The sequence below is a fragment of the Anoplolepis gracilipes genome, chromosome 2 (assembly GCF_047496725.1).
Source record: "Anoplolepis gracilipes chromosome 2, ASM4749672v1, whole genome shotgun sequence".
Classification (NCBI taxonomy): domain Eukaryota; kingdom Metazoa; phylum Arthropoda; class Insecta; order Hymenoptera; family Formicidae; genus Anoplolepis; species Anoplolepis gracilipes.
This window is the reverse complement of record NC_132971.1, coordinates 8604700-8613907: the sequence shown is the minus strand read 5'-3', so window position 1 is coordinate 8613907 and position 9208 is coordinate 8604700. Positions and strand designations below refer to the sequence as shown.

The 9208-nt window shown below is 32.8% G+C and overlaps 2 protein-coding genes across 2 annotated transcripts; one reads left to right on the top strand and one right to left on the bottom strand.

The window, feature by feature from the left end:
- Window positions 1–1893: 1893 nt before the first annotated feature.
- On the bottom strand, window positions 1894–4303 carry LOC140676112 (tubulin alpha-1 chain). The gene is made up of 3 exons (XM_072910814.1): window positions 4143–4303; window positions 3367–3589; window positions 1894–3240 (listed from the first exon to the last, which is right to left on the bottom strand). Exons 1-3 carry the CDS (start codon window positions 4143–4145, stop codon window positions 2114–2116), a joined length of 1353 nt encoding a protein of 450 aa, XP_072766915.1. The 5' UTR covers window positions 4146–4303; the 3' UTR covers window positions 1894–2113.
- Window positions 4304–6717: 2414 nt separating this feature from the next.
- LOC140676116 (E3 ubiquitin-protein ligase TM129) lies at window positions 6718–9195 on the top strand. Its single transcript, XM_072910817.1, has 7 exons — window positions 6718–6965; window positions 7075–7341; window positions 7442–7691; window positions 7790–7979; window positions 8044–8238; window positions 8351–8496; window positions 8589–9195. The coding sequence occupies exons 2-7, from the start codon at window positions 7140–7142 to the stop codon at window positions 8710–8712; spliced, it is 1107 nt and encodes a 368-aa protein (XP_072766918.1). The 5' UTR covers window positions 6718–6965; window positions 7075–7139; the 3' UTR covers window positions 8713–9195.
- Window positions 9196–9208: the final 13 nt, after the last annotated feature.

Here is a 9208-nt window from a genome sequence, read left to right as displayed (position 1 = left end):
GTGTCTCTATTAAAAGCATCCCTGACAATAGAATCGCCTCTGACGTCCCGGATTGGTGTATTCGTCTTCGTGATCGATATCCTGTGCAAAGTAATTTGTGCCGAATTCATATTCTTGTTGATTACGCCATTGTTGCCGAGAACCTCTTCTTTTTTTTTTTTTTTTTTTTTTTTTTAACTATAGATTGGTGCTTATATATATCAACATATATATATATAAACTCGATAAAATAGCGTAATGCTGACAGTAAGCCAAAAGCCCACGGCAATATATTTTCATCAGTTTATATCGTATATCAATTTTAAAAATATGATCTCTCGGTAAATTTATATAGATCCATTCAAAAACATAAAATACGGTGAAATTAAAATCGATCCCAGCGTGGAACCAAGATGAAGCGCTTTCGTAGAATTTTCGACAGATGCTTCTTTTTATATTGGACATGACGAAATGGCTTCAACATTTCGAATCGAAATTTGTTATATACGAATATTTATTGTATATATATATAGAAAGAGAGTTTGGAATGATGTATGATTTTTTCCCTTGTTTCCTTTTTTTAAATTAAGAAATCAGTTATTCATTGATGTAAAAACGTGCCCTTATATTTTTACCAGTCGATTAGTTTTAGTATTCGAGAGATGCCAGTTTCATTGTTTATCGTATTTACGGTATTATTCGAGTGATTCTTTGATCTGCTTTGGTCATTTGCGTGTCACTTGCGATTGAATAACAGTTTTTTTGAATAACTTCAACAAGTCGAATTTAGTCGGATTAAGTAAGAATATTTCTTTTTAGATTTCTTGAAATGTTTATACTATTATTATAAAGAAAGCTAATTAAACAAAGAATTATAAAGAGCGTTTAAAGCGTTACGAATGGAACGATTGTCGTTTTCTTCTTCTCTGTATTTATTTTAGCTTGTTGAAGCTATCGAGGAGTGTTGTTCAAATTGATAATTCGAGCACTAATGATTACGTTATACATAACTGATCGACGCGATCACTTACAACGTATATTTTGTACAAATAAAATCGGCGTTAAACTATCTATATATGACATGTATAATAACGTACGATTATGTATGACTATATATAATACGATTCGTATTATACATAGATCTCCGAGAGATATAAGATAATAAAGATACAATATACTATTCTATCAGAGAGGAAGAGAGAGAGAAAGAGTGTGTTCTGATTAATAAATCATTCATGCTCGAAGTGGCTAGGAAGATTAGACGAATAAATAACAAGAGAATGAAAAATAAAATATACGCATGTGCACACTGCTTTAAAAAAAAAAAAATTTATCGATGCCTGCGCGAGATGGCAATATTGATGATATATTTTATTTTATATTGTTTTATTGAATCGTGAAAATTCATGTATTAATGACTTATTTACTCTCGCTATTATTATTATTATTATTATTATTTCTTCTTTATTAAAAATATATTACTATTAATAAAGTATTATATTATTAAGGTCAACTCAATTATCATCGCTATCATTATATCTACAGCATAACAAATTGTGAGCTCGTGATTCAATCGAATTCACATTTTCTTCTTCGAATGACGATTTATCGAAATCGTATGATGTTTTATACGCTGACTAGATATTTATGAAAAGATTCGCTCTCATTTTTCATTTTTTTCTCACTTTTTCTTCCCATCCTTATGATATATTCGCGTAACATGTAATGATCGATAATAATTGTATGATCGAAGACGTATATTAATGCAATCTATTATTGTAATGGTTGATATAATATATAAATAATATTACAAAATACACGAGAAAGTATTTTTAGATGTGTGCTTATGTAATATATATCTCTCAGTAACTATATTTCTTCAAGCAATCAAGTGATATAACAAAACAAATACAATTTCCTTGTCAAAAATTTTATATATCGCAAGATACATAAAAGATCGAATCAGAAATAAAAAGTAAAGATACCACAATAAGTTGCTTTGAGTTCCGTTGCAAAATTAAAGAGAGAAGCGATAAGAAAATAACTGATAATAAGCAAGAGGGCATCATAATACAGATATATGAAATATAAGAGCATATACACAGAATAAGAGATGAGTAGGAATCGGTAATCTTTAATATTCATCCGCAGCATCTCCCTCGCCATCGATGGAATCCATACCGACTTCCTCGTAGTCCTTTTCCAAAGCAGCGAGATCCTCTCTCGCCTCCGAGAACTCGCCCTCCTCCATCCCCTCGCCGACGTACCAATGTACGAAGGCTCTCTTTGCGTACATGAGATCGAATTTGTGATCGAGCCGCGCCCAAGCCTCGGCGATCGCAGTCGTATTGGAGAGCATGCATACGGCACGCTGGACCTTGGCAAGATCCCCACCGGGAACGACAGTCGGTGGCTGATAATTGATGCCGACCTTGAATCCCGTGGGGCACCAATCGACGAATTGTATACTGCGTTTGGTCTTGATAGTCGCGATCGCTGCATTAACGTCCTTTGGTACTACGTCACCTCTGTACAGCATGCAACATGCCATGTATTTTCCGTGACGGGGATCGCATTTGACCATCTGATTTGCCGGCTCAAAACAGGCATTTGTAATCTCGGCGACGGAGAGCTGTTCGTGATAGGCTTTCTCCGCGGATATGACAGGGGCATAGGTGACTAGAGGGAAATGAATTCTGGGATAGGGCACCAGATTTGTCTGGAATTCCGTCAGATCGACATTGAGGGCGCCGTCGAAGCGCAGCGAGGCCGTGATCGAGGATACGATCTGACCGATTAATCTGTTCAGATTGGTGTAAGTCGGTCGTTCGATGTCCAAATTACGTCTGCAAATGTCGTATATGGCCTCGTTGTCTACCATAAACGCGCAGTCGGAGTGCTCGAGGGTGGTGTGCGTCGTGAGGATCGAATTGTACGGTTCGACGACGGCCGTCGAGACCTGGGGTGCCGGATAAATCGCGAATTCGAGTTTTGATTTTTTGCCATAGTCGACCGACAGTCGTTCCATCAGCAGAGAAGTGAAGCCGGAGCCGGTGCCGCCGCCGAACGAATGGAAGATCAGAAAGCCCTGTAGTCCCGTGCATTGATCAGCTAGCTTGCGAACGCGATCCAGAACGAGGTCCACTATCTCTTTGCCAATCGTATAATGCCCACGTGCATAATTGTTGGCGGCGTCCTCTTTGCCGGTGATCAATTGCTCCGGGTGGAACAGTTGTCGATACGTGCCTGTGCGCACCTCGTCTAGAAGAAGAATTGGAAAGTTTCAATTTCGCTTTTCGCTACTCATCTTTTTTAAATTATTCAATAGTAATAATAATTAAAATAATTATTCAATAATAATAATATATTATTGTATGTACAACTTACCCACGACGGTGGGTTCGAGATCGACGAATACAGCTCGAGGTACATGCTTTCCTGCGCCAGTTTCGCTAAAGAAGGTATTGAAACTGTCGTCACCGCCTCCCAAGATCTTATCTGATGGCATTTGCCCGTCAGGCTGAATACCATGTTCCAAGCAGTACAATTCCCAGCAAGCATTTCCAATTTGTACTCCAGCCTGCCCTACATGAACGGATATGCATTCACGCTGCAAAAAAATATTACAATATTAAATGCATCAACGTTCCAATTTGAGTTTGATTCATTTTTGTTGAAAGATTTTTTTTTAACCGGTATTAAATAATAAATAGATTTATAGTGTTGAATATAACATATGTTACATATCTTTTTGTTAGAATATACTATACAGATCTCGTAGATCGAGTAAATAGAATCCAGCTGTTAATTTAAAAAAAAACTCGGCTAAATTATCGCGAGCTTCTTTGCGTTGCTGCTAAATTAAAGCCGAGTCATGGCGAAGTTTTGCTGCACTGCGTCGTGCGAATTTTTATTCTAAAAGTAGCAACAGCGTAATGCAAATGTGTCTGCAGTCGCTACTCGCGCCAATAAGCGAGAAGCGCTAGACGCATCGTGACCTTGACCAGTTTATAAGAATATTAAATTGAGATTATCTTTCTCGGACAATAATGATTGGTGATAAAAGTTGTTTTTTCTTTACATTTATTCCTTGCAGGAAATATATTGGAAGAGGATGCACACATATTAGATACTTATATTTTTAAAGAAATGTATTTTCTTACCATGTTTAGAGACGCTTATCAAATTGCGAGACGAAAACTTTTTTGCGTCAATCTCCAATGTGTTTACGACAGCCGTTTGAACGAAGCTGGCAATGGAGCTCCCTCGAACGATCTTAACTTACTGAGCCGAGCAAATCGGGAACGACGGTCTTTTATAGCCTCGGTTTGTACCCGATTTACGCTCGTTGTTCCAAGAGCACACGCTGCCATCAATGACACACTCGTCACGCTTCGCATCCGGCTATGTATGTAGGAGTAGGAGATTACGCAATCGCATTTGCAAAATCAACATAATCATGCGAATGTTATAAAGTTCAATCACTTTTTTTTGCAACTTCGATTAACGATAGAATCGCGAAAAATCGTCTACAAATCTATTAACTGTACTTTGCTTCTTTTAGATATATTTTTTTTATCATTCTACGTTAAGCAATATTTCTGCATGTTTTATATATATATATATATATATATGCATTGCGATTTACTTTTTCTGCAGCTTATTTTGTACGTTTTAAAAAAAAATAAAAATGATTTTCGAGAGTTAAAACGATTTAACTCGCGAGATAATTTTAGAAAACACGGTGCTGCAAATATATCGTAGAGAGTAATGAACTCTATAGCTATTAAACGTATATATGTATGTGTATTTCCGTCCTAGAATAGCTACTGCATCCTTATGATGTTCTTATTGTATCTCTTAAATTGGATTATTTTACAAAAAATATAATATTGGAACTGCAACGCTAATCATCATTAATTAGATTGACGATATATTTATTTAATATAAATGTTATAATCATAATATGTTTCAGTAATTTTTCATTAAAATTTATAATAAAATGGATTAAATTAGGAAATTTTAAAATAATATTGAATATTTAATTTAAAATAATATTGAATATTTAATTAAAATAATTAAAATATAATTAAAGCAAAAGAATTAATGTAATTTCAAAAGAGAATCAATAATTTACGATATAATTTAACTTCATATTTTGTTTTTTTTTCATAATAAAACGCGATAGGTTTAAATAATTTTGTAAGAATATATAATATTTAATAATAAATAAAGAATTTGCTGCCTTTAGCCTTTAAAAAAAAGTAAAAGATTTATAAAATGAAATTTGTTTTTCAATTTGATATATTTATTTAATATACTTACTACTAGCTACCTTTACTACTAAAATGAATTGAGGTGGATGCATTGTCTATTTATCGTCTGTTCGATCAAGCGAGTATGCGATAGCGAGACAACATGGATGTAGGTGCAGCAAGTATCCTTATAAGGCCAGGGAAACCGACGACGTTCGTACTCTCTGTGGAGAATAGAGGCTGTGGCGGGAATCATGTAATTTCCTGTAACAAACCTTTCGAATGAACATGTAGTGTCTCACACTATATTCATTGTTAAAGCGCATATAGGACAGTATTTTGATGCTCTTTTGAGAATAATGCTGAGAATATAATTTTTTTTAGAAGAAACATTATTAATTCAATATTTTACAATATTTTTTATTTACGTACATTGTTTGAAAAATTCTAACAAAATATTTTGAAAATGTTTATTAATTATAATCTTTTCAAACACATACATTTTAAGAATTATGTCTCCAATTTTTTTTTTACTTGTTTTTTATAATTCCATCAATTTGATATTATATGTATATGTCAAATATATGTATATATTATAAAACCTATAAAAATATCCCAGCAAGCACACGACATTTCGACGTCAAAATATGGTCAGTTCGAACCAAATATGACGTGATGTAATGACGTAAAAATGACGGACTAATCACAGGCCGATGACGACATTTCAAGATGTTAAAAAGACATGACTTCATGACCATTTTAGACCTATTAGTAACGTTTTAATGACATTTGATCATGAGTTTTTTTCTCTAACGTGAACTCGTAAAAAGTGAAAAATTCATTCACAAATATTGAATTCGTTAATGAAACTTTTCGGAAAAGATTCATGATCAATTGTCATGATTAAGTCCCAGATTATAGAGGAAATTCATGTTAGGGTCCTGAGATATAGAGAATTGAGAATATCAAAATTATACACAAAATTGTTTTAATAATTTAAGATATTAAAAAAAAAAATTAAATGAGTTTTTAGTTAAAAAATAGTAATATACTTAGGCAATTTATAATGACTTAAAAATCACGATATTATGAAGTTTTTCACAAAAAACATTTTAAATTAGATATTATTTGGTCACGTGACGTCATTGAACCAGAAATGACAGTTTTCGATGTCAAAATGACATGTGCTCGCTACTTGGGTGCATATTTTGTAAATGTTTTATAAATGTTATTAAATATATCAGCTACGTTAAATATTAATATCGTATTCTTTGTGAACTTAAAACTTTTGTGTGCGTGCGTGCGTGCGTGCGTGCGTGCGTGCGTGTGTGAGACACATATTTTTTCCAAATATATATACTTTTTTACGATCGTAATGTATATACTTATTATATATTGCATGTCTGACCTAATGGAATAAATTAAATCTATTTTACCGTCGCGGATAAATTTGTGTATTTGAGATGTCGATAATTAAGTTTACGATATTAACAGCATGCATATCGATGACAAGTGATGACATGACGCTTGGTACAGTCTAACCTATAAATCATTGAGATAAAAATATGTCTATAGAATTCCAATATAATATAAACAAACGGATAAACGATTCAACAGTATAAAATTGAGTTCAAAATTCTGCAGTCGGCTGAATCGATTTCAGTCATCGAACTCTATTGATTCTAGTGGTCCTCAATGTCTTGTCATCATGCTGTAAAGGAATATCTGAATGTAACCTATTGTTGTGTTATTATTACGCTTTTTAGTTTAATGATAAAAAAAGGATTGCCAAAGTGCTGAAAGAATTTATGCAATATACATACATATATATATATTGCAGTGTATTTAGATAAATCACTGTCACGCTGGCTAGACGTCGAAGGTCTCTTTCTAAATGAAAAAGCAATGTCCGCTTTAATTTTCTACACTTTATTTTATCTCTTGATATCCGGGTGTATCGTCTATCCACCGACGGAGTTTGTCTCGGCGGGACTGACTGTGAAAGACATTTTCGCCAGTTGGCTCGGTAGCGAGAATGAATTTTTCATACAGTATCATATTAGAAGAAGTGTAGTGACATTACTTGTACACTCTACACTCCCTTTAGGTAATATAAGCATATTTTTAAGTTCAATCCTTGTTTCTATTGTTTTACGTTTTCACAGACTTGTGTATAATTTTTCTCATTTTTTTTCCCTTTTGCACAGGCTATGTTTTAGGATTAATTTTCTTCGGTCATGTAGACACTGCAAAATTGTTCCTCATCGGTGGAAATTTCTTTGGGTTATTGGTCGTGGTTTGCTTGACGATCGCTCCGGTTTATACGTTGAATAAGGTCCTTGAATGGTCTTCGCATGATTGGGCTATGCATCCGATAGCGCGAAATCTTTCTATATACAGTAATAATAATATGTCATGGATGTCTGTCGCCTCTGACATTAATGTAGAATATCGAAGGTTCATTTAAAAGAAAATATTAACTCTTATTTATTTATTATTTTAGATGGCATTGTAAGTACCTAGATTTATACTAAAATAATGTAATTTTATTTTAGAGTAGATAAAATTGTTATTGTCACAAGTAGCATAACTCGTATTGTAGCAACGGACAATTGGATTATTAAAATTACGCCTTATAAATTACTAGTGGCGCATCAAAGCGATGCAACTCTAATTGTGAATAAGAGCGATACGCATTTAATGTCACCAACAACGAGAGATCAAGTTCAGTTTATCAATATACAGGTATAATAATATTATATAAATTAGTATTCAAATTGATAGAATCTTGATGCGCATGATTTTGCAGGTAAAACCTACACGGGCAATGGCAGAAGCATTTGATATAAGACTAAATGCATTGGATTTTAAGGATTTGCAAGACAAAGTTTCACGGCCAATTATTGTACTACAAAATATAACATTTCACAGGACTTTACTCGACAGATTTATCGATACTTTCAAAGAGGAAGTTAATAGAAATCCATTTTACGATACTGCTCAGGTATCAAATAGGCATAGCTGCTTTCAATTCAATATTATTTTAATTTCTTCTCTTTTTTAAAATTCGTCTTCAGTTATTAATTCATATATATATATACCTACATATGTAATAGGAATTGGATCAGTGTATTGGATGTATGCAAGCATCCTCAAATATAAAATTGAACAGATTATGCAACAACACTGAAAGTAGAGACTCTGATGGCTGTACGACGTGTTACTGCCGCCCAATGTGGTGTATAGAATGTATGGCAAAATGGTTAATATCTTTTATTGTGTTATTATTTTCAATTATTCTTATTTATGTTAAATTATATAGAGTATATTCTTAATAAACTCATATTTAAATAGGTTTGCTTCAAGACAAGATGAGAATGCACCAGAAACATGGCTGTCCTCCAAGTGTACTTGCCCTGTCTGCAGAGCGAAATTCTGTATCTTAGATGTGTGTCATGTAAGAACTTTGAATCAATAATATTTCAGTAATGTTATATTGAATTATTCTTATGAAACTTTTTTGTCATAAAATACCTTTTTTTTTTGGAAATAATTTTCAACAGAATAGCACACATTAAGTGTAGATTTTATGCAGATTTTATAAACTACAATATCTCTATCATAGAGTAAAAACTGAAAAAAATTATTATATCTGTACATATGTCATATACATATATATTTTTTTATTATATGATCATGTATGTGAATGTGTGCCTTTATATTTGTATGAGTACAGCTATTTATTCAGTATCAATTATCGCACAATCAAATTATAATTTGCAATTAAATCAATATCAATACAGGATACAGATTAGTGCTTTAATATTAACAACTAGCAAAATAAATAATTTTTTTTGTCTTATTTGTATCACAAAAATCTGTTGTAAAATCTAAAATATGAAAGTTTAATATACGACAAAATATTGTTATTTTGTTATTAATAAATACTTCTTGATCATAACATCTTACCAAAA

What these genes read in the sequence shown, in the direction of transcription:
- LOC140676112 (XM_072910814.1), bottom strand. An exon ending in TCTCGAACCCACCGTCGTGG is followed by an intron (nt 3,241 to 3,366) that starts GTAAGTTGTACA and finishes TTCTTCTTCTAG; the next exon opens with ACGAGGTGCGCACAGGCACG.
- LOC140676116 (XM_072910817.1), top strand. Translation starts at nt 7,140, where the DNA reads ATGTCCGCTTTAATTTTCTACACTTTATTTTATCTCTTGATATCCGGG. An exon ending in ATTAATGTAGAATATCGAAG is followed by an intron (nt 7,692 to 7,789) that starts GTTCATTTAAAA and finishes ATTTTATTTTAG; the next exon opens with AGTAGATAAAATTGTTATTG. An exon ending in TTCAGTTTATCAATATACAG is followed by an intron (nt 7,980 to 8,043) that starts GTATAATAATAT and finishes ATGATTTTGCAG; the next exon opens with GTAAAACCTACACGGGCAAT.